Genomic DNA, 27,236 nt, shown 5'->3' with positions numbered 1-27,236 from the left:
GAGGGGACCCAGCCTGGTTAAGAGGATGAAACAAGGAAATCAGTTATAGACAGAACCTAGTTTTCATCCCCAGCACACATTCCATGGACCCACCAAGGCAGAAACGTGGTAACTTCAGCAAAGACTTATGAAATTGATGCCTTGGGCCTTGGAACAGGCTGAGAGTATCTGAGATATTCAAAAGGGTCTGTAGGGAAAGTAAGGCTTTAAGGAAGGTAGAGACATTGGGTAGGGCCTCTAGGTTCTGACCACGCTAAGAGAAAATGGCCAAGAAATTATCTGCTACAAACATCAGTAGCTTATGCCAACAGGATAACTAAGAATAGGACGGGACAGACCTACTTCAGGAGATGCCAGTCCCTGCACAGAGACCACTTTAGGGCCACAGAGTTCAATTCCTCCAATGGAACAAGTTCCTGTGAGACCCTGCTCTGTGTGCCAGGCACCACCTTAGAAGTATGGAGACGGAGTGGCTTGAAATGATGAAACAATGATTTCAAAGAGACAGGGTTAAAGAAATTATCTAAATAATTGGATCAGAAATCATTGTAAAACAAAGTAGACTGAACTTTTTGTTTTCCAAGTGTAACTAGTAGTTGGGGAATGGTAAAGAGACCAAAGCAGTTTTTAAGAATAAAGTTTATATGGAAACAACAATGGATGAAGGGATAAAGAAGATACAGTGTGTATATACATACACACACTGAAATACTGTACATTGTACATATACAACGGAATATTTCTAAATCATGAGAAAGAAGAAAATCCTACCATTTGCCACAATGTGGATGGACCTTGGGGGCATTATGTCAAGTCAGACAGAATGATAACTACTCTATGATAGCACTTACATGTGGAATCTAAAAAGGCCAGACATGTGAAAACAGACAGTAGAATGGTGGTTACCAGAGGGGGTAACTGGGTGGGGGCAGGGGATTGGAGAGATACTGTTTAAGGATACAAACTTGCAACCACAAGATAGAGCCTAGAGATCTGATGCGCCACATAGGGACTATAGACAACAATGCTGTCTTATAAACTTCAAAGCTGGGGGGCAACTAGATCTTAATTGCCCCCATCACAAAAAAGAAACAAACTATGGACTGTAGTTAATAATACATCACTGTTGACTCACTGGCTCTAACAAATGCATGATACTACTCTAAAATGCTAACTGGGCATGAAGGATTCAGGAACTCTCTGTACTTTATTTTCTTAATGCTAAACTATTCTAAAATTTAACATGTATTTACATTTTTTTAAGAATATAGTTTTCTTGGAGTTCCCGTTGTGACGCAGCGGAAACGAATCCGACTAGGAATCATGAAGTTGCAGGTTCGATCCCCGGCCTCGCTCAGTGGGTTAAGGATCTGGCACTGTTGTGAGCTGCAGTGTAAGTCGCAGATGCAGCTCAGATCTGGCGTTGCTGTGAATGTGGTGTTTGCCGGCAGCTAGAGCTCCGATTAGACCCCTAGCCTGGGAACCTCCATATGCCACGTGTGCAGCCCTAAAAAGCAAAAGACAAAAAAAAAGAAAGAGAATATAGTTTTCTTACTATATCTAAAAAGTGTAAATAATTTTACAACTCTGCCATCCAGACACACACAACACAGTCCCTGTCACAAGGACCCCAGTGAGAAAGGGAGAAAAAGGTGAAGGCAATTATCATACAACAAAGGATCATGCAGGAGGAGCAGCAACTCCAGAGCCCTGCCTGGGAGGGAGTACAAGGCAGGGAAAGATTTCCTGAAGGAACTGTCCTGAGATGACTGAGTCCTAAGTTAGTCAGAAAAATCCATAAAAGCAAGAAAACAAAGCCACTGTTGACACAGCCATATATAACATAAGCAACATCCAACTCTAACTTATGAAACCTTTATTGAGGACCAGGCCATGGGAATAACGTCAGCGCCCTCAGATTTGGCGTTTACAGAACAGAATCACTGAGAGTGCGATCGAAATCACATTCCTCCACTTGTTCACTCTGTGACTTTAAGCAAGTTACTTAGCCTTGGGGACTGGGTTTCCTTATCTTTAAAACCAGGGTAATGACTATTATTTGGGGAACTGAATTAATACATGCTATGGGCTTCCAACAGTGCTGGTACCACCTAGACTCTCATTAAATATTGGTTGTTATTAATAGAGTATGCATTCATTTTCAAAAGTTATGAAGTATTTTATTTTTGCATATCCTTGGAAAATAGATTACAGTTTAGGAATTGGGCACAAACAAGATTAAATGACTTGCATAATACCTGAAGAATTTTTTTTCCCTAATTCTGTTTTCTTTGCAGAAAGTGCTTCTGTAAATAAACTCTTGGCTTCTCTTTGCTCTTTAACTCACTCCACTCCTAGGGAGGCAGAGTGCCTTACCTGCCTGGTGAACCGGGGAAGAATAACTGCGAGAGCTGGCTCATCTCTGCCCTTGTTCCTTCAGGAAATAAACAGGCAGTGAGCATCCCCTCCTCCCCAGCCCGCTGTGACGGGGAGGGAAGCTTGGCCAGTTCTGCAGTTTAGTTTTAGCAAGTTTATTTGGTGGACAGATCTAAAGCTACAATCTCCAACTGGACTGTTTTGTTTTTTTTCTTCTTGGCAAGTTTGTTTGCTTAGTTTTCTGTGTGCCAATCATTGATTCAGCCCCCAAGCTTCCTGACAGAAAACTGTGAGGTGTTTATGAAACATCTCTCAAAGTGGTCAAGCACATTACATAAGCACATTCCATTCTTTTTTCTTGGAGCCATCCCTCTTGAGCCTTTGATCCTGCTGCTCCAAACTGCACTGCTTTTTATAACAATTAAAAATAAAAACAGGAGAGTTCTCGTCGTGGCTCAGTGGTTAATGAATCTGACTAGGAACCATGAGGTTGAGGGTTCGATCCCTGGCCTTGCTCAGGGGGTTAAGGATCCGGTGTTGCCGTGAGCTGTGGTGTAGGCTGCAGACGCGGTTCGGATCCCATGTTGCTGTGGCTCTGGCATAGGCTGGCAGCTGTAGCTCCGATTAGACCCCTGACCTGAGAACCTCCATATGCCACAGGAGTGGCCCTAGAAAAGGCAAAAAGACAAAAAATAATAAAATTAAATTAAATTAAATTAAATTAAATTAAATTAAATTAAATTAAAAACAGAGTACTATGCAAACTATGGCAGAGACTGCAAGTTATCTGCTTATAAACCCACTCTTTCTTTCCTTGATTATGAAACCCAGGTTTGGGCTAGTCTCATCGATGACTAGATCAAGGTTGCATTTGCATGTACCCTGTGACTAAGTTTTAGCTAATGAGATTCAAGCAGAAATGGTGTGTGGTATTTCCAGGAATTCTTAAAGGAAGGAGAATCACCCTTCTTGTCCTCTTCCTCCATCCTGTTCCCTGAACGTGGGTATGACAGCTGGAGTCCTGGCAACCTTACTGCACTAGGTTGAGTTCCACATAAGAGGGAGGAAGCTGTGAGCTAGAGAGAGTCTGGCTTTCTAACAACTTTACAGAGCTGCCATGCCAGCTTTGCATTGCTTACCTTACCTCTAGACTTCCTTGTGAGAGAGTGAAACATTTCTTGTTCTATCACATGCAGCTGTAGTCACCCTGAAAAACATAGAAAATTAAATTTCAGTCCTTCTTGCTGGTCCTTTCTCCCCAAAGAGGCTGCCTACTCTAAACCGTTCTACCTAGAAATTCTGGAGCCACTGTTTTAACAGGAAGTTAAACTTAGTTGCAAGGGGAAGATGATTTAGCTTTAAATTGGGGGGCCAAAAAATTATTTAAAGGTCTAAGTAAAAAGAAAAGATCACCACTAAAAACAGCCTCTCAAATTTTCTCCTATCATGGTTTCCAAGCATTGTATGCACTGTTTTTAGCAAATCTGTTATGTCAATGCTTAGGATTTTTTTTTTGTCTTTTGTCTTTTGTCTTTGTAGGGCTGCACCCACAGCATATGGAGGTTCCCAGGCTAGAGACTGATCTGCAATGGCAGATCCAAGCTGTGTCTGCAACCTACACCATGGCTCATGGCAATGCCGGATCCTTAATCCACTGAGCAAGGCCAGGGATCGAACCAGCATCCTCATGGATGCTAGTCAGATTCGTTTCCACTGAGCCACGATGGAAACTCCAGTGCTTAGGAATTTTTAAATGACTTTCCCTATGCAAGTTCTAAGAGCCTAAGATTTGTTTTTTGTTTCAATAGAAATATAACTATATTTACTTCTATATATGTATGGCTCAATAAGTTTTCTAATAAATATCTATTGTATACCAACTAACCCTTACTTCATACTAAGGCTCTGCTCTTCCTCTGCTTTCTACAATTTAGACTGGAAACTTGGGCTCTGATTTTGTTCTTGTAATTCACCTTTATGCTCCCTCTTTATGCAGTAGGAACTTACTGATCGTGTCTTTTGTCTCTGCCAATGTCCTGGAAGCCCCCTCCTCATCTACTTTGACAACTGTCTTTGACCTGACAAAGACAACTGACCACTGCCCCTTCTTTTTTAAAGCTAGCTTACAAAAAGCCTAATTTTTGCTAAATGCTCTGAGACACTTCAAATGCTTTCATTATTTTATCTAATCTTCACACTAAACCCACAAGTGAGGCGTTGTTCTCTCCATTTTATGGATGAATCAACTGTGATTCAGTGAGATTGAAATTAATCCAAGGTTGATTTGTTTTCGAAGGAGATGTACTATCTCCTTTTTGGAAAAATCTCTGTCTGCTTCCCTGAACCTATCATTAGATTAGGTCCTCCCACTTCTCTAACTTCAACTCTTATTTCCTTTCCTGTCTTTCCTTTTTCTCCTCACTGGCTGTATATCTGGATATTTCAAAACACACAGAATAAATTATTCAACTTAGAAGAGATTCTGGAAACAGAGGTCCAAGTTTTATAAAACTATTAATTTTGTCAGTATAGTAACACTACGAAATAAAGTACACAGGAAATATTGGTGAATATAAAGACCAAATAAGGCGGCCCCTCCACTTCAAATCCAGAAAAATCACAGAATTGGAACCTAACCACAAATAATACTCCAAATAACTCTTTTCCCTTTAGAAAACACACAAAGATGAAGAAAGCCCTTCTGACCACAGCTCTTCTATTCCCCAAGTGCACTCAGATCAGTGTTTTAGAAAGCGCTAGAGTCTCTGCCAAATAGCTGAGATTACCCATCAGTTGTTCTTCAAGAAGAGTCTTCCCCTAACAACTCAGCATGAGATTACTGTGTATATATAGATCGCTGTCACGCACAGGACAGGCACATGACAGATGTTCACCAAAACGAGGACTGCACCGGGCACCACTGTCGCCCTGGACTGCAAATTCACTGGCATTCCAAGAACCTCCCAGATAGCACACTTGTGTGACTTTTCTTTTTCAAAAAAAAGGACACTACATGGCTTGTACATTTAATCTTGGAGACACATCACTTTAAATCATAATGCTTTCATTACTTAACATTCCTCACTTTCTTCCACAGTACAAAAGCTCCCAGATTAAGGTTGTGTGGATTAACAAAGCTTCCTTTAAAGTTCAAGCATTTGTGTAAGAAGAAGTCACTGCTAAAAGAATTCACTACATCCATCGGTTTTACTTCTTTTATCCGGCTGAAACATTGGGCACTGAAGTGAGCGTTTTGCTGGAGGAAGGACAGCAGGAAAGGCTAATTTTGGAGCCCTGGAAAAGGGTGATTAACAGGTGGGCAGTGTGATGAGACAGTGATAGGAGAGCATGAAAGCAGAAGAGGGAATGGAAAGGAGAGCCTGAAGACAAACAAAAATGTCAACTGTGGTTCACAACCTCGTCAGGACCCCACTAGGCTCTACTCTTTGGATTTACACAGAACTTAGGCATTAAGCACCATTCCTAGGTCCTTGTTTAATTCAAAGTAAGTAATTTTACAGCTGGAAAAACCAAAGCACAGTTGAGTATCTTCCAAAGCGTCACAGCTAGTTAGTGGCAGAGCTGGGATTCAAACCCAGGAACCACTTCATAATCATGATGTATTATAATTTTACACAGCATACCCTCGAGAGGAGTGGCTCTCAACCTGTTTTTAACCATGACCCCCCAGGAGGCACACGTGACCCAGCACATTCAAACATAAGCAAGCAGAAACAGAAGTCTTGTGAAATAATACTTTTACCAGATGCAATGCACTCAGATCTTTTTTATTTCATTTTAAAAGTTGTTGGTTGCAACCAATAAATGATATCGCAACCCTTAATGGGTTACGACTCACAATTTGAAAAACACTACTTCAGAGCCCGGGGCTTCCCATGATAATTCAGTATCTCCCCTTGGATGTTTGAGGGTCCTCTCAAGCAACTGGACAGTCATCATCACTTATTTGTTGACAATCTACAACCAGACTCCTGAAGTTCACCCTCCAATCCTGCTCCCTCCCTTTTCTTCCTCTCTTTAAACAGCAGCTTCTCCTGCAGTGCCCACCTGGTAGCCACTAGCCACATGAAGTTATGAATTACTTTTAATTTCAGAACTGAGACACGTGAGGAGTGTAACATATACGCTAGATTTCAAAGACTTAGTATGAGAAGAAGGTAAAATATCTCATTAATAACTTTTATACTGATTGCGCAGAAATGATGTTTAAGGTATACCAAAGTAATAAAATACATTATTCACATTTATTTCACCTGTTTCTTTTTATGCTTTTGATGTGGCTACCAGAAGAATTTTAATTACCTATGTGGCATACAATAGTTCTATTAGACTGTAAGATTCTGGTTGCTCAGACTAAAAATCTTTGAATAATCCTGAATCCTTTCTCTCCATCAGCAAATGGTGTAGCCTGGACCATTAAAACAGATTCATAGTTCAACAAATTCTCGCCACTGTCTCTGCTGTATGTTCTTCTCTCTCACACACACACACGCCACTATCTCCTGCTCCAATAAGTGAAATGCTTAACAGGTCTCCTTGCTTCCTTCCTCACCATTTGCAGTTTATTTAGCTATTCCCTATAAAGTTGTCAAGTGATCCTTTAAAAAGGTCAATCAGATTATGTCACTCCTCTGTTCAAAATCCTCCAGTGGCTCTTTTTCCCAGAGCAAGAGCCCAAGTCCTTGCAATGGCCTACAGAGCCTTTCTGGTTCTGGCCACCCGCCCCACCCCCTCATCTACCTGTCATAATTTCTTACCACTCTTTTTTTCATGTAGCTACAGTGGCCTCCTTGAATTCTCCGAGTATGGTCCTACCTCAGGGCCTTTGCACTTGCTGTGCATCTGTATATAACCCTCTATTCTGGGTATCCTCTACCTTCTCTGTTTGGATCAAATGTCAATTACCAGCAAGTCCTTTACCGACTACTATGCTTAAAATGCAAACCACCGTCTCCTCGCTTTTCCATATCTCCCCCTTCTTAAAGTCTTATAACCTTTAAATATCCTACATAATTTACTTGATTTTCCTGTCTCCCGCCAATCACATGTAGGAGTTTCATGAGGACACTGACTTTGTTTTCATTGCTGCATTCTCAGCACCTATGTTTCTGGCAAATCACAGGTTCCCAATAAATATTAATCGAATACATATTGGCTGAAATGACCTGTGGGTTTCCAAACTCAATTTTGGACCATCTGCATGTAGCCATTCTCAGAAAACTACTGAAACAAGCAAACACTTCAGTATCTTTAGTTTTTAAACCCATTATTCTCCTGGACCTTCAATAATTCCACAATAAAGAAAGCAAGATTCTTCTCCACACACCAAATCTTCTGTTCATTTTCTCAGGATTCCCGGGTGCCCTTCAAAGGCCCTGGAAGATGGGTTTTCCTTTCCTCTCAGGCACAAAACCTCCTTAGGCATCTGTAGCACGTCTTGAATTTCTTACCTAAAATAAGTGCAGCTACGGCCAATAGAAATTCTTAATCTAGATGATCTTCCAGGCTATGCGGGTTTCAGCGGGTACAAAGAGACAAGTGTAGTTGCCCCGATTGTTTGTAGACTGGCCATATTTCACCTACCTAGTCCTTCCATGTCTGCATTCAGGAAGATGTGCCCGCTCTCGGGTGGGACTAGACATGGTGGGCACGCGAAGGATGGCGTGTCCCAGACTGGAGCCAGGCCCTTCATTTCAGACACGGGGACACCAAGGCTCAGAGCATTTAGGCCAAGTAACCTTAGGCCACGTAACACAGTCACAAGGAAGACACAAAACGTGGTAGAAAAGGCACAGGAAGCCGGGCGGCAGGCCTCCCATCATCCTGCGGGCTCCCAGAAGGACCGTGGTGCGGTTCAACCTAGCTGTCAGCCTCCTACCGCAGGACTTTAAGGCCTCAGCCACGAGTTCGCAGGCCGTAAAAGGAGGCGCACACCCAGGCCGTCGCACCTCCCTCGCGGCGCGAAAACAAGCGGCTCGCGGCCGAGGCTGCTGCCGCCTCCCAGCCCCGAGGCGCCCGCGACCGGACTCTCGCGAGACGAGAGGTGGGGGCGAGCGGTGCGAAGCCTCCCGGAAGTGGGCGGGGGGACCTGTCAGCTCCCACCCCGGCAGGGTTCTCTCGAGGTCCCCTGGGGTCGAGGGTCTCCTCGCGGGCCGGCGCGAGGCGGAGTCACGGAGAAGCTCCCGGCCGCTCGCGAGCAGCCTCGACCCGGCCCCGGCTACCGCGGCCCCTCCCTTTGCCCTTCACGGCGCCCGGCCCTCCTTGTCTGCTGCTTCCTTCTACGCCTGGGCAGCCTGCCTTCTGTCTTTAGCTGTCTCCTCCCCCGACTCTTAACACCAGAGTCTGGGTCCTGCCGTGTCCCAGAAGCCGCACGTATAACTTGCTCGGTGTAAGTGCTAGGAATGCCGCTGGCCTCCCGGGGAAATGCGTTCTTTCTATCTATAGCTCTATCTGTACATCCCAGGTCCACGCCAGCTATTCCAGGGGCAACAACTGCTTCCCTCTGTTCTCTTCTCCCCATTGGTGGCTTCCGACCCGAATTTGGGAATGGGGAGATCTCCCACCTGTTATCTTTGAGCAGGCTAATCTCTTGTAAGCAGAAGTGCCATTTAAAGTCTTCAAAAGCCATTTGGCCTGGGACTGAGAATTTTACCCCCTCCCAACGCCAGACTTTCCAAAACGTATTGCTTTTCTCTGAAAATACTTCATTTTTTTCCATTGTAATTTTTTTGCTTTGGTCTAATTGTGCTCAAAGGGAGGAAACAACTATCAGTTTGCTTTTTCAGATTCATTCTTTCTCTTTGTTCTGCTAGAGTTAAAATACATTTAAAACATGTAAGTGTGGCTGTCAGCCTTAGAGAATTTAAGATAATAGTTATTTTCTGTATCTTAATTCTTTTTTTTTGTTTCATAGGGGTAACTCATTCGATTTCGGAGTTCTTTTAATTCTTGTGAAAGATTTCAAATCCTCTAGAAGCCAAAATGGGACACAGTAAACAGATTAGAATTTTACTTCTGAACGAAATGGAAAAGCTGGAAAAGACCCTCTTCAGACTTGAACAAGGTCAGTAGCAAGTGATTCGATGAGCTCTGTGTCTTAAAATTTTTAATTCATTGTCATATTAAAATTTTCAAAACTCAAAATAGATGTAATTTCCAAGGACCTTTCTAAACCTGATTATGCAAAGTACTATGTCCTAAAAACAAAAACAAAAACCAGTAGTGAAAGTGAATTTTAGTTGAAAATATTTTATTCCTATCTGTCATGTTAGAATGAGGATAAAATAGTTCACTTTTCTTTGTATGCTAACTTCCACTTAAGACAAAAGTTGCATGTATAATTAGGTTGACCATATTATTTCCATTAGCATTTATTACTAAACTTGGCAAATTGCTTCATATGTAATTTTACTTTGGGTATATCTGTAGTTTTGCTTTTTTTACAGCTCTCTTTTTCCTTGACTGGACATTTGAATTAGTAAAATATTTCACAGAAAAAAAGTATTACTTGTTTATCAAAAGCCTCGCAATTAAGGAGAGGTTAAAATCTGAAAATGATTTTTTGCTAAATACAAAGTGAAATAATTGATCAGATTATGTTGAAATATATTTGAGCTGTGATTTAAAAAATCAAATTATATATCTCTAAGACTAATCAAAGAGATGCTTCATTTTCTTAGACTACGTTTTTCAACGTTGAAAAATATTTCATACCCACTTATGTTCATACTACTGTGAAGCAGAAGTTCAGTGTATGAAAATAAAATGCAGTACCCTTTGTTAGTGTACCAAATGGACGATGAGAGTAGTCAACATTTTGAAGAAACTTTTTGCCCCTGAATTTCTCAAGAGCTAAATTTTTTTTTTTTAATTTCACCTGTTAAATGTGTTTCCTCCAGGCCAAATCTTCATCTCCTTCCAGTTTAAGCATTTAAGATCACTGAGTACTTAATCCATTTTTGGCTTTCCTGACTGTGCACTTTTCTGGTTTTGATTTTTTTTCCTACCCTCTTGAATACTCCTGTCAGCATGGTCATGCCTCTTGCTGAGCTCACATCTTTCCACATTTTATTTAATTATGTATATCTGCAAGAAATCCTTTCTTTTTATGTTTTGCTGGCCTCAGAATTATATATTCTCATGGCTTCAGCTGGTACTTCCATGTTTGTGACTCCTTTTGGAAGAAAGGCTTTGAGCTTTGCTTGCTTCTTGGAAGCAAGAGACTATAATGGGACGAGTAGGGAACTAGAATTTTCCTGGCTCTGCTGCTAAGAATTCATGTGACTTTAAACAAATCACATATTCATTCTAAACATTAATTTCTTTATTTGTGATATGAGGTGTTAATTTCTGCTTTTCTGCTTTCCTGAGTTTTGCAGTTGAGAATTAATAATGTTTGACTGTAAAGCCCTAAATATATATGAGGCCTTGCTAGATTGCTATACCTCTCTAGTCTCACCCTGCTGTCTTGGCTTCATCCCAGTATCGTGCTATGGAAGAATCTTAGGATAGCTCCACTTGGGTTTTCTTAAATCTTAACATGTCCAAAACCATCTCCTCACAGTTCTCAAATTTTCTTTACTTCTTAGCTTCCGTGTTTACTTTAGTGATGTCTCCATTTTCATAGCTTGCGATGCTAGAAACTTGGTACTCTTCTTTGATGACTTCTTTTCTTTAACTGCAATCTCTCTTTAAGACCAGTAATTTCTTTCCAAATGTCTCTGCTTGCCTGTCTCTCTTCCATATGCCTGAATGTGGATGCTAAAATAATCTTCTCATGCCATCTCTTTTCTTTTTATTAATTGGTATTTATAAGCTCAAATTTAAACATCTCTGCCTGACTTCCAGGATTTTCTGTAAGGGAATCCACCTTCCCTAGCCAAGAATGATCTTATTGTTCCTCATTATTCATGTCCTCCATCTGTACAGACGCCCTGTTAATTCCCTCCCCAGTGGCTTTTCTCATGTGTGTTCTTATACCTCCACTCCAGTCAGATTCTTCTGTATCTTTTAAATCCCTTTACCATCATTCTATGTGTTTCTCCTTTTCAACTTTCAGCTAAAATTCCACAGCTGGTATGAAACCTTTCCTTAATTTGTTACCTCTTTTCTTTGATTTGTGATTACACAATTGGCAGAGAACAGTTAAGTGCTGAAACAATGTAGCAAAGTCAAAAAGCTTGTTAGTCTTATACTGTCCAACTAGAGTTTAAGATCTCTGACAATGGGAAGAGTATGACAATATGACAGACCTAGTGCAATGTACAACAGCTAGTAAATCCTTGCTGGTGAGTCTCTAAAATGCCAGTTAAAACTAGCCCAGCTATTTGAAGAGGAAACTCTGAAGGCTTTGTAAAACAAGAAGGATGTGGTTGACTCTGTAACTCTGGGTTAAGCCAGTAAATTCATCTAAATGATATAAATGGAGACGTGTAAAATTTTTACTTCAGTGATGATGCCTTTGTATTATTTTAGAAGATAACTGTGAAAGATAAAGGGAAGGGAAAATGGAGACAAGAAATCATGAAGGCTATTTATATATATATATATATATACACGTATATATATATATATTTTTTTTCTTTCTTTCGCTTCTTAGGCCGCACCTGTGACACGTGGAGGTTCCCAGGCTAAGGATCCAATCGGAGCTACAGTGCTGGCCCTACACCACAGCCACAGCAATGCCAGATCCTTAACCCACTGAGCGAGGCCAGGGATCGAACCTCCAACCTCATGGTTCCTGGTCGGATTCGTTTCCACTGTGCCACAATGGGAATTCCAAGAAGGGTATTTTAAAAACATGGTTTAACTACATCAGGGTTGAAAGAAAAGAGAGGACAGAGTAGGAGAAATTTTAAAATTCATAGGAATTGGTGGACAATTAGGTATGAAGAAAAGCTCTGGCAATTTTTGGTTCTTTTATCATGCCCTTCTTCATTTTTCTTTCCTTTTTACTTTTCCTTAAGCAAGGATTCCTCCTCATTTTTAAGGCCAATATTTCTATAGACTCTTCTAATTTAACAAGTACAAGACCAAATAATTATCTTTGGGGGCCAAATCAGAGCCCTCTCCTTTACTTCCTATCTCATTTAGTAGCAGAATAATGAGTAAAATCATTACTCCCCATCTTCCATTCTTTTACCAAAGGTTGGTCAAATTTCAATTTTTCCTTTCTAAAAGAACATATTTATAAAGGTTCCTTGATTAGGAGTCTCGTTTGTATACATCTAGCGGAGGGGACAAGGTAGAAAAACTTAGTTTATGGTAACAAACTGAGTTTAATTGCTCATCTTGCTAGTTTAGTTGCCTGCAGGAGGGCTAAGGCTAATCTGAGTAAAGTATTCCTAGTATATGAGGAATAAGATACCCACACCATGTACTGCTGCGCTAAGCTAATTTTAGCAAACTGAGCAATTAATTATGGAAGCTGACATACTCTAGGTATTCTGATAATTCATTTACTGTACATAAAAATTTAGTTTCAGGGATTTGGATTAGTGGTCTACAGAGTGGAAAGATAGAAAGATTTATCTATATACATATATAGTACACACACACACATATATACATATACACACTTGGGAGTATGCACTGATCTATTTCTATATAGAAAGAGAATGTAGGATTTGTTTTTATTTTTCTTTCTTTTCTCTCTATCCATCTGCCTCCCTATTTTTTATTTTAAAAAGTAATTGAATTTTGCTAGTATTACAAATTGACATTGATGCTCTCCGTTCCTATGTCTATGTATCATAAACAAACAAAAATTTATTCTTAGGGAAGAGTGGAAGTTACAGGTCTAAAAGGTTGACAGTCACACTATCACTGGTTTACTTGCAGTATATTGCCATGAATAACACTTTTACCCAAGCCAACGTAGGCAGATATTCAAGTTATATTATCTTCAATAGTAGAGTCTTTTTTGTGTGTATGTCTTTTTTGCCTTTTCTTGGGCCGCTCCTGCGGCATATGGAGGTTCCCAGGCTAGGGGTCCAGTCGGAGCTGCAGCCACCGGCCTACGCCAGAGCCACAGCAACGCGGGATCCGAGCTGCATCTGCAACGTACACCACAGCTCACGGCAACGCCAGATCGTTAACCCACTGAGCAAGGGCAGGGATCGAACCCGCAACCTCATGGTTCCTAGTCGGATTCGTTAACCACTGCGCCATGACGGGAACTCCAATAGTAGAGTCTATACAGTACTTTGTCACAAGAGGCAGTGTAACCATAAATGCCTCTTTCACTTCAAGAGATTATCAGACTTAAAGATGAGTTAGAAGTGTTTGAAATTTGCTCTTTGAGATTTGTCCTTTTCAAGTCTGACGTGAAACTCAATAGTATAATACTGAGAAAATATTCTCAGAAAAATAAACACAGTCCAACTCTGAGGTGATTGAGAAAGTTTACTTTTTGATGGAAATTGACGCTATAAAACAGAGTTTGGCACATTTTTTTTTTCCTGTTAAGGTTTCAGATAACAAATATTTTCAGATTTGCAGTCCATCTGCTTGCTGTTGCAGCTACTTAACTCTGCCTTTGTACCAAGAAGGCAGCCATAGATAATACATAAATGAGTGATGTGATTGTGTTCCAATAAAACTATTTACAGAAAGAAGTAGTAGGCTGAGTATAGTTGGCCAACCCTTGCTACAGCAAGAGCATTTTGAATATACATTTTTTAGTAACACTTATAAGTATGAGACATGTTTTGATTAGCTTATGAAACAATTGATATAGTATGTCAGGGAAATCTACATATTTACTAGCACATTTCTACAAAAATATAATTGGCGAATGGGATTGAAAAGTTAATGTCATGGGAGGTCCCATTATGGCTCACTGGGTTAAGGACCCAACTAGCGGAGTTCCCTTCGTGGCTCAGTGGCTAACAACCCCAACTAGGATCTATGAGGACACAGCTTTGATCCCTGGCCTTGCTCAGTGGGTTAAGGATCCAGCATCGCTGTGAGCTGTGGGGTAAGTTGCAGACGTGGCTTGGATCTGGCATTTGTGGCTGTGGCATAGGCCAGCAGCTGCAGCTCCAATTCCATCCCTAGCCTGGGAACTTCCATATGCCACAGGTGCAGTTCTAAGAAAATAAAGAAAAGAAAAGAAAAGCTAAGGTCATGGATTAGTAAACACTGACACTAAGACTTTATCCATTGGGATTTGAGTATCTTTGTGTGGTATTTTTTCAAATCTGAGACCATTAAATCAAGTATCAAAATAAACAGAACTTGGAATACTTAAATTACTTTATCACAAAATATTAAACCAAGGTTTTTAAAGTTAATGAAATTCAGTTACCTTGCTTTCAGACAGATATCAATATTAATTTTTCGTGAGAGCTAAAAGATTTTTTCTATCCATTGATAAATTAGTTATTTAAAACACTTTATTTATATCTTATCTTTATTTTTGTGTTTTATAATTTATATAACCTATTAAATCATCATGCATATATATTATATAAATAAATAAATATTCATATTTAGAAACTGCTTGTCTTTTTTTTTTTTACTGAGCATAGGCCACTGATCCAAAAACTGTTCGAGATATTTTAGATGCATTTTAACCTTTGTACTACAAGTTCTCTGAATCCTTGTGTAATTATAAAAACAATATTTGTATAAGCTGAGCAGGGGACAGGTTGTTTAGCTGTGCTGAGACAGCTAATCTCTGATATTTGTACTTGTTCAAAATGACACCATTACTTCTGTAATGAATTTTCATCATTCTTACAAAGATGTAGATATTTATGATTCTAATAATCATTAAGTATTAAAATTTCATACTTTAATTCTTTGGGCAATTACTTCTCAGTCTATTTCTTTATAATTGTAACTCTTGTTTTTTGTTGTTTTTTTTTTGTCTCTTTGCTTTTTCTTGAGCCGCTCCCAGACATATGGAGGTTCCCAGGCTAGGGGTCTAATCGGAGCTGTAGCTGCTGGACTACACCAGAGCCACAGCAACTCGGGATCCGAGCCACGTCTGTGACCCACACCACAGCTCACGGCAACACCAGATCCTTAACCCACTGAGCAAGGCCAGGGATCGAACCCGCAACCTCATGGTTCCTAGTCGGATTCGTTAACCACTGCGCCATGATGGGAACTCCGTAGCTCTAATTTTAAAATAATGTTCCCCCAATTATAAAATTATAGAACAGTATAAATGGTCTTTTTTCTGTGCTTTTTGTTGCAAAATAAAATCAGGTTTAGACTCTAAACAATTTTGAAACCTGCTTGTAGTATTATGGTGTGTGAATGCTGTCTTCCTGCTTACTGTCACATTTCAGCCATACTTTTTTCCAGAAAATATTTCAAAAGATCTATAAGATGCATAAAATGTAAAAAAAAAAAAAAACAGAATGAAAGTAATCATGCTATTAAATATCTTTTTTTTTTTTGTCTTTTTGCTATTTCTTTGGGCTGCTCCCGTGGCATATGGAGATTCCCAGGCTAGGGGTCGAATCGGAGCTGTAGCCGCCAGCCTACGCCAGAGCCCCAGCAACGCAGGATCCGAGCCGCGTCTGCAACCTACACCACAGCTCACGGCAACGCCGGATCGTTAACCCGCTGAGCAAGGGCAGGGACCGAACCCGCAACCTCATGGTTCCTAGTCAGATTCGTTAACCACTGCGCCATGACGGGAACTCTTAAATGTCTTTTGATAATATTATTTATAATGACTTTATAATATTCCAGCTTTCAGAATACCGTAGTTTGTACCACAGTTTATTTAATCACTCTCAACACTAGATATTTAGTTGGTTGTAAGTTTATTGAAGTGTAACAAACAAAACTGTGATGTGCACAGCTCTGTATGATCTATGTCTACATCACTGGTTAATACCTCAGGAAATATATGTCTGTGAAATTACTGACTCAAAAATGTAAAGCTGGAGTTCCCGTTGTGGCACAGTGGAAGTGAATCTGACTAGGAACCATGAGATTACAGGTTCGATCCCTGGCCTTGCTCAGTGGGTTAAGGATCCAGTGTTACCATGAGCTGTGGTATGGATCACAGACTCGGCTCAGATCTGGCATAGCTGTGGCTGTGGTGTAGGCCAGCAACTGTAGCTCCAATTCGACCCCTAGCCTGGGAATCTCCATATGCCACAAATGCAGCCTTAAAAAAAAAGCAAAAAAAAAAATGAAGCTTATTAGCACTTTTAGTATACTTGTACCAAATTGCTTTATAGAAAAATTTGTATATGTAGCCACTTGGAAAAAATTATTAGTTTTACTATAGAATGTGAGAAGTTACAGTGAGTTCCCTAATTTTACAAGGTTACTTATTAACCCCATTTGAATAATTTGTTTCTTACTTGCTAAATCCACTTACTTTGAATACATTTATATCTACATTTTGGTCCAATCCAGGAATATAGTTAGCAGTACTTATTACTAGATTATAATTTTTTCCAGGAATGCCTAGAACATCCATTCCCTCATATTATCCATATTGCAGTGTACAAAACAGCATTTTTATTTCTTTAGGCAAATATAGAAATACTTAGTTGGATTAGAATAAATTGGAAGAGTCCAGCATTATGTTAATATCTTTCACTGAAATCTTTCCTTCACAAAGAATATCTTACCCAGTGTTTAAAGATTAATATTGTGGTGTAGAATTTACCATCTGATGACCATCGCTGTGAGGGGTTTACTTCTCCCAAAGAACAATTTTAGATATGACTGAAACATATCTACATATTCTCCATTTAAGAATTTCCCTTGAACCAAACAGACACTCTTTATATGTAAATAAGTAGTTCATACTGATATCTCTGATTCACACCCACCACAGTGGGGTTCATTGCAGCTGCCCCCCCTTGCTTATTTGTGGCATCTTTCTATGATAGCGAAAAGCCTGGCTCTTATCACCTTGTGTCACCTTGGTTTTTGAAAGATATTTTCACCAGGTATAGAGTTCTATCCTGGGAGTTCCCACTGTGGCGCAGCAGAAACCAATCCAACTAGTATCCATGAGGTTGAAGGTTCAATCCCTGGCCTCATTCAGTGGGTGGGGGAGGTCCAGTGTTGTCAGGAGCTGTGGCAAAGGTCACAGATGTGGCTCGGATCCCACGTTGCTGTGGCTGTGGTGTAAGCTGGCAGCTGTCCTCCAATTCAACCCCTCACCTGGGAACTTCCATATGCCATGAGTGCAACCTGAAAAAGCAAAAAAAAAAAAAAAATGCCTATACTGACAGTTTAAATCTTTTAGTACTTTCAAAGATGATGCTCCAGTCTCTTCTTGCGTGCATTGTTTCCTGTAAGAAATCTGCTGTCATCCTTTTTCCTTTGTACATGCTGTCTTCTCCTCCTCCGCCCCATGCACACACCCCCACCCCAGCTGCTTGTAGGATATTATCTTTGTCACTGGTTTTGAACACTTTGATTTTGATGTTCCCTGGTGTGATTTTCTTCATATTTCTCATATTTCTCGTATAGGGGATTTGTTGAGCTTCTCGGATCTATAAATGTTGTTTTCATCAAATTTAGGAATTGTTTACCCATTATTTCTTCAAATAATTTATGTTCCCTTTCTTTCTCTCGTTTGAGGACTCTGATGACCTTTATGTTAAGCCACTTGAATTGTCCAAAAGATCACTAATGCTCTTCAATTTTTTAGATTATTTTTCTCTCTGTTTTCTCTGTATAGTTTCTACTCCTGTGTCTTGAAATTCACGAATCATTTTTTTTTTTTGCTATGTCTCAACATCTGTGAATTCCATCCTCTGTGTTTTTCTATAGTTTTCTTCTCTAAAAGTTTGACTTGTATCTCTTTTCCCTGTAATATTTTTTGTGTCTTGACTTAACTTTTTGAATGTATGGAATACAGTTGTGATAACTGATGTTCTTCTTTGTCTACTGGATCAACATCCATGTGGCCTGCACCACAGCCACAGCAACATGGGATCCAAGCTGTGTCTGCAACCAACACCACAGCCACAGCAACACTGGAGCCTCAACCCACTGACCAAGGCCAGGGATTGAACCTGCATCCTCATGGATCCTAGTTGGGTTTGTTACCCACTGAGCCATGAAGGGACTCCAAGACATAACTTTTCTGAATACAACCGATGTTCAAGAGGTCTCTTAACTATAACTGCTTAAAAATTGTAATGTACCCCAGGCCTGAGTGAGCTCTGGCAGTTGTTCGGTTTACAGCTCCCACTCTTTGCCTAGCCTCATGTAGTCAAACCCTGTTCATGTACAGTTTAGTATTCAGGCAGACTCAAAATGACTCTAAGTAGGTTTCTGGAGCTCTTTCTTTGCATAGCTCCCTTCTTGCCTGAAAATTATACTCTTCACAGTCCCCAAACTCTAATCTGTGTCTCCTCAACCCCTTAAAATTACTGTTCCTACACCATGACCCAGGCCAGAAAGGTGCCCTCGTCTGAAAGCCACAGAGTTCATAGAAATCACTCTTCTCTCAGGCATCACCGTCCTTCTCTGTTTCCGAAGACAGTTGTCTCATATAGTTCTTTTAGTTTTTCAGCAGAGGGCAAGTCCAGCACCATTTATTCCATTATGGCCAGAAGCAGACATCTTCAGAATGATATATATATATATATATTTTAAATGTTTTTATTTTTTTGGCCACGTCCATGAGATGCAGAAGTTCCTGGGCCAGGGATCAGACCCATGCCACAGTATTGACAATGCTGGATCCTTGAACCTCTTGGCCACCAGGGGACTCTCAGAATGAGAGTTTTAATACACAAGTTAGGTCATGTCACTCCTCTGCTCAGAATTGTTCACTGGCTCATTTCAGTCCATGAAGAAGCCAAAATATTACAATGGCCTGCAAGTCTCTGCATGATCTGGCTCCCCTGTTACCTTTCTTTCCTCATATCCTACTCTTCCTCCCCAAGCTTACTTCGATCTCGCCAAACTGAGCTTCTTGTCATTTCTGGAACCACCAGGCATGCTTCCGCCCCAGGTCCTTTGGGCTCTCTGTTTCCTTAATTTGGTCAGCACTTTCCCTGCAAGGCCATGGGTAGCCCTGCAACACCTCCCTCACTTCTCTCGAGCCCTTCAGCTTCTCAATAGCCATCCTCTTTAAAGTTACTAGCCACCGTCTCCTCACCATTACCCTCCTCCCCCCCCATTTTCCTTACACTGCTCCGATTTTTGTCTCAGCATTCATCCATTTCTGACATGCTACTTTTTCTTATTTGTCATGTCCACTGTTTATTTTTTTTTTAGTTTTATTTTTTTTTGAAGCATAGTTGATTTACAATGTTGTGTTAGTTTCAGGTGTACAGCAAAGTGATTCAGTTATATATATTCTTTTTCATATTCTCTTCCATTATGGTTTATCACATGATATTGAACATAGTTCCCTGTGCTCTGCAGTAGGACCTTCTCGTTTAACCATTCTCTGTATAATAGTTTTCATCTACTAACCCCAAACTCCCAGTCCTTCCCTTCCCCCTCGGCAACCCCAAGTCTATCCTCTATGTCTGTGAGTCCTGTTTCTATTTTGTAGTTAAGTTCATTTGTGCCGTATTTGTCCACTGTTTAATGGCTGCCTTTCCCCTTTAGAACTCAAGCTTCACAAAGGCAAAGGTCATTGTCTTTTTTGTTGCCCATTACATCATATTCACTCAGCACATAAGTTTTTACTAATTTGTTGGATTTTTAACAAATTAAGCATCAAAAGTATAAACATTGCTGTATTTCTTGTTTCAAAAAGTTCCTTAAGGGGCTTCCTGTTGTGGTACAGCAGAAATGAATCCAGCTAGTATCCATGAGGATGCAGGTTCGATCCCTGGCCTTGCTCAGGATCCGGCATTGCCGTGAGCTGTGGTGTAAGTCACAGATGCAGCTCGGATCTGGTGTTGCTGTGGCTGTGGCATAGGCCAGCAGCTGCAAGTCCAACTCGATCCCTAGCCTAGGAACTTCCACATGCCATAGGTGCTAAAAAAAAAAAAAAAAAAAATTCCTTAAGCTTAAAGATTATAAACAGCAGAATTAAATTTTCCTGCTTCATCAATTATTGCCTATTATTAATTAAAATGCTGCACCCATATTTAAAATGCATACAAGAAATATTTATAGTAGACTTTACTAAAATCAGAATTTCCACATTCTGGTAATCATCATCAAGGTTTAAGGTCTGTCTTGAACCAATAAAAATTTTTCTTTCATAGTAAAGTTATGGTAGTAATTGGTTAATTTTTAATTTTTCTCCTCTTATGGCAAAAATACTTTGTAATACAGTACAGAAGTATATACGTATGTGTGTGTGTATATATATATATTTGTATATACGTATGTGTGTATGTATATATACACGTGTGTGTGTATATACATATGTATATATATATTTGTGTGTGTGTGTCTTTTTAGGGCCGTACCCACAGCACATGGAAGTTCCTCGGCTAGGGGTTGATTCAGAGCTATAGCTGCCAGCCTATGCCACAGCCACAGCAATGCCAGATCCAAGCTACATCTGCGATCTACACCACAGTTCACGACAATGCCAGATCCTTAACCCACTGAGGAAGGCCAGGATTGAACCAGCATCCTCATGGATACTAGTTAGGGTCATTACCACTGAGCCACAGCAAGAACTCCTCAGATATATTTTAATAGAAATAGCCTAAGGCAAAAGTGAGACTGTTTTGGCTTTCAGAATTCCAAGAAAGGCTTAAGTAAGTAAACCATGAAGAGTAGGAATATGGGAGTTCCTGTTGTGGCTCAGCAATAAGAACCTGACTAGTATCCATGAGGACGTGGGTTCAATCCCTGGCCTTGCTCAGTGGGTTAAGGATCTTGTGTTGCACCAAGCTGTGGTGTAGGTCACAGATGAAGCTTGGATCCCACATTGCTGTGCCTGTGGCATAGGCTGGAAGCTGGAGCTCTTGGATTCGACCCCTAGCCCAGGACCTTCCAAATGCTGCAGGAGTGGCCCTAAAAAAAAGAAAAAGAGTAGGAATATAGGCAGTAGTATGCTGAAGTTGCTTGTGTTAACTCCTAAGAATGATCATGCATATCTCTTCCAGTTCCATGTTCAATGATGTGATTTTGGTAGCTAGAGATTGACTATAGTGAGATTGTTTTCCCCCAGAAGTCAGCGAACACCGTAAATCAAGAGTTCCGCAGCACTCAGCTCCACACAGCCCCCTGTTAACCCTCCATTGCCATACCTCTGGATTTGACCCAGAGGATAGAACCTGATACTAGGAAAAACTGGTATCAAGATCTCAACTGTCTCTAGACCTCCTGTTAGAAATCTGAATTCTGCCTCTCTAGAGACTGACTTCCCTCAAGGAAACTGACAACATGAAATAGTTGTCCCCTGATACCTCCCAAGTTTCACATACTATCGCATATTCTGATGCCACAGAAAAACTCACTTTCTCTCCTGCAGTTTGAAAAATACCAGCAAAGGTCTCTGGTTAGATCCCCACTTCTGGTCAGTCGATTCAGGAAGTTGAGGTGGAGGGCTGGCAGGGAATGAGGATTCGTGGGAAATTGGATCCTGTAAGAAGTGGCATATCTCAAAGTAGCCGCTTTGGTTTCCAGGAGAAGAGATGGACAGTATAGAGCAGACGGGTCTATGATGAAGACTATATGTTAAATACAAAAACAAGCTAAATTGGAATGCAGTGTGGTTGCAAAATCAGCATGAAATATTTGGAGTTCTTTTAAACGTAGTTGAGAAATCATTGTTTATACTACTCTCAATAAAATATCTTTTTACTGTGGTAATTAAGTCCTACAGTGAGTTTATTAAAACGTGCTTTTTGTTTAGGGTTTGAACTGCAGTTCCGGTTAGGCCCAACTTTGCAGGGAAAACCAGTTACCGTGTATACCAATTACCCATTTCCTGGGGAAGCATTTAATCGTGAAAAATTTCGTTCCTTGGAATGGGAAAATCCCACAGAAAGAGAAGATGATTCTGATAAATACTGTAAACTTAATCTTCAACAAGCTGGATCATTTCAGTATTACTTCCTTCAAGGGTAAGTCAAGTGTTCTGTATGTGAAAAAAAAAAGTTAATTTATTCTATGACTTGAAGTTATCTAACTTGTAGAAAGTTACTGTATGAACCATAGCAGTGCAATTTTTATAGGACTTTCTTGAGATGCAAATAGATATGGTTCTTGAGTTTTTAGGAAATAATCATAAGCCTCATTGCATATTCAAAGTATTATTATTATTATTTTAAGTAAAGGCATTAGTAGTCTTTTCATATAACCTGATTAGAGGATGCTATTTACTTGAGTGCCCTTATTACTGATAGATTTAATGCATTTATTTTTCCTTAAAGCAATATTATTAGCTATATATATTATAATATGTCATTATATAGAAATTGGAAAAGGATAAAATGTGGCTTTTTATGGAGCTTTATTGCAACTTTTTAAATGATTTTAATGTGCTTAGAAATATATTTTTAAATGGGGCAATTTACTTTCCAGTTAGAGAGTCAGGCTAAAAGATGAGAATTTTTTTCTTTTCCTATCATTAATTGAGAAGTTTCTGTTTTGTTTTTTCTTTAGAAATGAGAAAAGTGGTGGGGGTTACATAGTTGTGGATCCTATTTTACGTGTTGGTGCTGATAACCATGTGTTACCCTTGGACTGTGTTACTCTCCAGACGTTTTTAGCCAAGTGTATGGGACCCTTTGATGAATGGGAAAGCAGACTTAGGGTTGCAAAGGAATCAGGTAATGTCAGCTTTCCTTCTTTTCTTCTTTTAAAAAATAAATGTACTTATCCTCTGTGATACAGATTTCAAAGGCTTTGATTCTCCTTTAATTTCATTTCTTTAGTAATATAAATTAATAGAACCAGGAGTTCCCATCCTGGCTCAGGGAAAATGAATCTGACTAACATCCATGAGGATGCAGGTTCGATCCTGGCCTTGCTCGGTAGGTTAAAGGATCCAACGTTGCGTGAGCTGTGGTGTAGGTCAGAGATGCAGCTCGGATCTGGTGTTGCTGTGGCTGTGGTGTAGACTGATGGCTACAGGTCCTAATTGAACCCCTAGCCTAGGAACCTCCCTATGCCATGAGTACAGCCCTAAAAAGACAGTATATATAAATTGATAGAACCATATGAGATTGTTCATACTTGACCATTTTTAACCTATAAAATGACAGATTATTTGGTTTGATTTAATAAATTAAGGAACTGTGATAAAAAGAGATTATTATTTCTAAGACTCTGACATAAAAATTAGTAGTACACTACTAGAATGTGTTGGAAATGTATTGTCATTATATGTAATTTTAATTCAACGTTGATTAACTGTATATGTGAAAAGCATAATGTTGCCATATATACCAAGAGTAGAATGGAACTTAACTTGCATTTTACTTTTAAGTAAAGGGTAATGTTAATTTTCTACGTTCAGCTGAATAATAGAGTGAGGGAGCAATCAGAAGTTCATGGACATGACGAGAACAGAGTACAAGTACTACGGAACATTAAAACTAGGAGAAAGATGTATTCGTATACTTGCATAGCGTATATTTTCTATGTGTTAATATATCCATTCAAGAAATATAAATTAAGGGAGTTCCCGTTGTGGCTCAGCTATAACAAACCCAACTAGTATCCATGAGGATGCGGTCTCTATCCCTGGCCTCGCTCCATGGGTTAAGGATCTGGAACTGCCTGGTGTAGTTCACAGATGTGGCTCGGATCTGGCATTGCTGTGGCTGTGGTATAGGCTGGCAGCTGCAGCTCTGATTCGACCCCTAGCCTGGGAACTTCCATATGCCTCAGCTGTAGCTCTGAAAAAATTTATATATAAATTGGGAGTTCCTGCTGTGGCACAACTGGATCAGCAGTGTCTTGGGAGTACTGGGACGTAGGTTTGGTCCTGGCCCAGCACAGTGGGTTAAGGATCCCATGTTGCCACAGCTGCAGCTTAGGTTGCAACTGCAGCTCAGATCTGATCCCTGGCCCAGGAACTCCATATGCTGGGGAGGCGGGGGGGTGGGGGGAACAAAGGTTCTTAAAGAAATATAAGTTGAACCTTAATAGTTACTAGGCACTGTGTGATTTTTATCAAATGCATTATCTCATTATCCATGACTTGGATGACACTGATATTTTGAAAGATTTAAATAGACTTGCTCAAAGTCACTTGTGGAACAGCTAGGATTTGAACCCAAGTTTTTAACTCCTATTCTGGTAGTATGGTTGTCTTGCCATTTAGATTTACTTATGAGGCGTTCCTGTTGTGGTTCAGCGGGTTAAGAGGATGTGAGGATGCAAGAGCATGAGGATACAAATTCGATCCCTGGCCTTGCTCAGTGGGTTAAGGATCCAGCATTGCCAAAAGTTTCAGTGTAGGTTGCAGATGCGGCTCAGATCTGGTGTTTCTGTGGCTGTGGTGTAGGCTGGCAGATGCAGCTCTGAATCGACCCCTAGCCTGGGAATTTCCACATGCTGAGAGTGTGGCCCTAATAAGAAAAAAAAAAGAATTACCTATGGAAATTTGACCTTAAATTTTGTTTAGTTTTAGGTATTTTTTTTCTTATAATGGTCTTTCTTTTCTTTCATTGCAGGCTACAACATGATTCATTTAACCCCGTTGCAAACTCTGGGACTATCTAGGTCATGCTACTCCCTTGCTGATCAGTTAGAATTAAATCCTGATTTTTCAAGACCTAATAAAAAGTACACCTGGACTGATGTTGGGCAGCTAGTGGAAAAGTTGAAAAAGGAGTGGAATATGCTCTGTATTACTGATGTTGTCTACAACCATACTGGTATGAGCTTTCTTAATTATCTCTGTTGATTTTGATGAGAATATTCTAATTATTTCAAACCTTGCTGTTTTAAATAACATAAAGTCTGAAGACACAAGTGACCATTAGATGTCCTTCAATTTCAAAATCAATTTTTTTTACTTCAAAGAAAACAGTGTGAGTTGAAGGTACAATCAATATATAAGTATTTGATATGTGATGATTAGAAAAACAGGAACGTGATCATAGAAAAGACTGCATATTTCAGCTTGTACGGTGTTAATACTTTCCAGACCAATTAATGAACCTTGTACAGCAACAGCTTTGGTATTATAGCATATACTTGGAAAAAACAAAAAACTGAATGACATCTAAAGAAAAAATTATTAGAAGAGTTCCCATCATGGCTCAGCAGTTAGTGAACATTTAACTAGCATCCATGATGATGTGGGTTGGATCCCTGGCCTCACTTAGTGGGTTAAGGATCCGGGGTTGCCATGAGCTATGGTGTAGGTTGCAGATGTGGCTCAGATCCAATGTTGCTGTGGCTGTGGCGTAGGCTGGCGGCTACAGCTCCGATTGGACCCCTAGTCCAGGAATTTCCATATGCCATGGGTATGGCCCTGGAAAAAGACCAAAAAAATTATTAGAAAACTTTTGGAAGTTAAATTTGAAAATTCTGTCATTTACATGTTAAAAGATATTATTAAAAGTTAATGTATTTTGGATCCCAGGATTTCATAGCAACATATAATGCTGTCAAATACATCAGAGGTTTCCAGCTAGTGATCCGCAGGGACATGATTGTTCTCATCGTCTGTGAGAACAGCTCCACCTGGAGAAGCCTCTGGCCATGATCAGCTCTCAGTTTAACCCAGTGTGCATTGCACATATTATCTTCCATGATATACAAAAGTCAGGAAACCAACCACTGATTTACATATGTAAACAACAGGAATTCTGAGTGGTACAAAATATTTAACAACAACAACAAAAAAATCTCTCTATCATAAAATCATTTTCCAAGTAACCATTGGAACCATAAAGATCCTTAAAAGCTCAAATATTTGGTTCACCAATATAGATAATAATCTATAATAATAATAAGCAATCGAAGCTAGGCAGAGAAATGAGTACATTCTAAAACGTATTGTTTCCATATCCACCTGGAAACCAAGCATCAGGGTCCACACTGAAAACTTCCTAGTATCCAAGAACTCAGTATTCTTCACTTTAGGATTTGATGCTATTGGTAACTACTTTGGCATCTATAATACTATTCACATCAAATTTATCAAACCACATAATGGCATTGTCTAAGTTACAATATGGCCTAGGCAGCTGTAAAGGGACAGAAAAATATAGTGACTTAAGACCAAAATTGCATTTATTTCTTTTTTTGTCTTTTTTTGTCCTTTTTTTTTGTCTTTTTGACTTTTTAGGGCTGTACCGGTGGCATATGGAGGTTCCCAGGCTAGGGGTCGAATCAGAGCTGTAACTGCCAGCCTAGCCACAGTCACAGCAATGGGGGATCCGAGCCATGTCTGTGACCTACACCACAGCCCACAGCAACACTGGATCCTTAACCCACTGAGCAAGGCCAAGGATCGAACCCGCATCCTCATGGATGCTAGTCGGTTTCGTTAACCACTGAGCCATGACAGAACTCCACGATTATTTCTTATAAAAGATTAAGTAGTATTGCAAGACTGGTGTGGTAGCCCAGCAGTGATAGGGAACTAGTTCTTCCATGCTGCTCTGCTGTCTCCAGCACTTTGCCACCGTCTCTCAATCAGATGTGACCACTCCAGTTCCTGATATCACCTTCTACCCAGTGGGAATAAGAAAAGAGAACCTTTTAAGGACATGACCTGATGTATGTATCGCTTCTGCTCACATTGCCTCAGATTGGATTCTGTCTCTTGTCACACCTAGCTGTAAAGGAGCTTGCAGTATATCTTTTATCAGCCATGTGTACCACTGAACCTTGAGAGTTCTTTTACTAAAGAATCAAAAGGAGTCTAAAATTTGGGCTACAGCCACAGACTCTGTCAGAGACTATATTTCTGAGTCGTTTGAGAGATTCTGCGCAATGTAAAAGACATGAACTTTGCT

The 27,236-nt window shown here is 40.0% G+C and overlaps 2 protein-coding genes across 2 annotated transcripts in view; one reads left to right on the top strand and one right to left on the bottom strand.

Annotated features, from left to right (window-relative positions):
* Nucleotides 1-8,115, bottom strand: part of FRRS1 (ferric chelate reductase 1) — a 101,706-nt gene extending 93,591 nt beyond the window's left edge. Inside the window, 2 exon segments of the mRNA XM_047782917.1 lie at nucleotides 3,521-3,583; nucleotides 7,981-8,115. The gene's annotated coding sequence lies outside the window, so the exon portion shown is untranslated.
* A 376-nt stretch (nucleotides 8,116-8,491) lies between these two features.
* The window catches only part of AGL (amylo-alpha-1, 6-glucosidase, 4-alpha-glucanotransferase), a 78,477-nt gene continuing 59,732 nt past the window's right edge, over nucleotides 8,492-27,236 (top strand). The window contains 5 exon segments of the mRNA XM_047785215.1: nucleotides 8,492-8,785; nucleotides 9,311-9,460; nucleotides 22,169-22,379; nucleotides 22,921-23,087; nucleotides 24,939-25,142. Of these exon segments, the coding sequence (XP_047641171.1) occupies nucleotides 9,379-9,460; nucleotides 22,169-22,379; nucleotides 22,921-23,087; nucleotides 24,939-25,142 (664 nt within the window). The 5' untranslated portion in view covers nucleotides 8,492-8,785; nucleotides 9,311-9,378.

This window comes from Phacochoerus africanus, chromosome 6 (genome assembly GCF_016906955.1).
Source record: "Phacochoerus africanus isolate WHEZ1 chromosome 6, ROS_Pafr_v1, whole genome shotgun sequence".
Lineage (NCBI taxonomy): Eukaryota > Metazoa > Chordata > Mammalia > Artiodactyla > Suidae > Phacochoerus > Phacochoerus africanus.
Note: the sequence above shows the minus strand (reverse complement) of the source record. Positions and strands in the feature narration are given on the sequence as shown.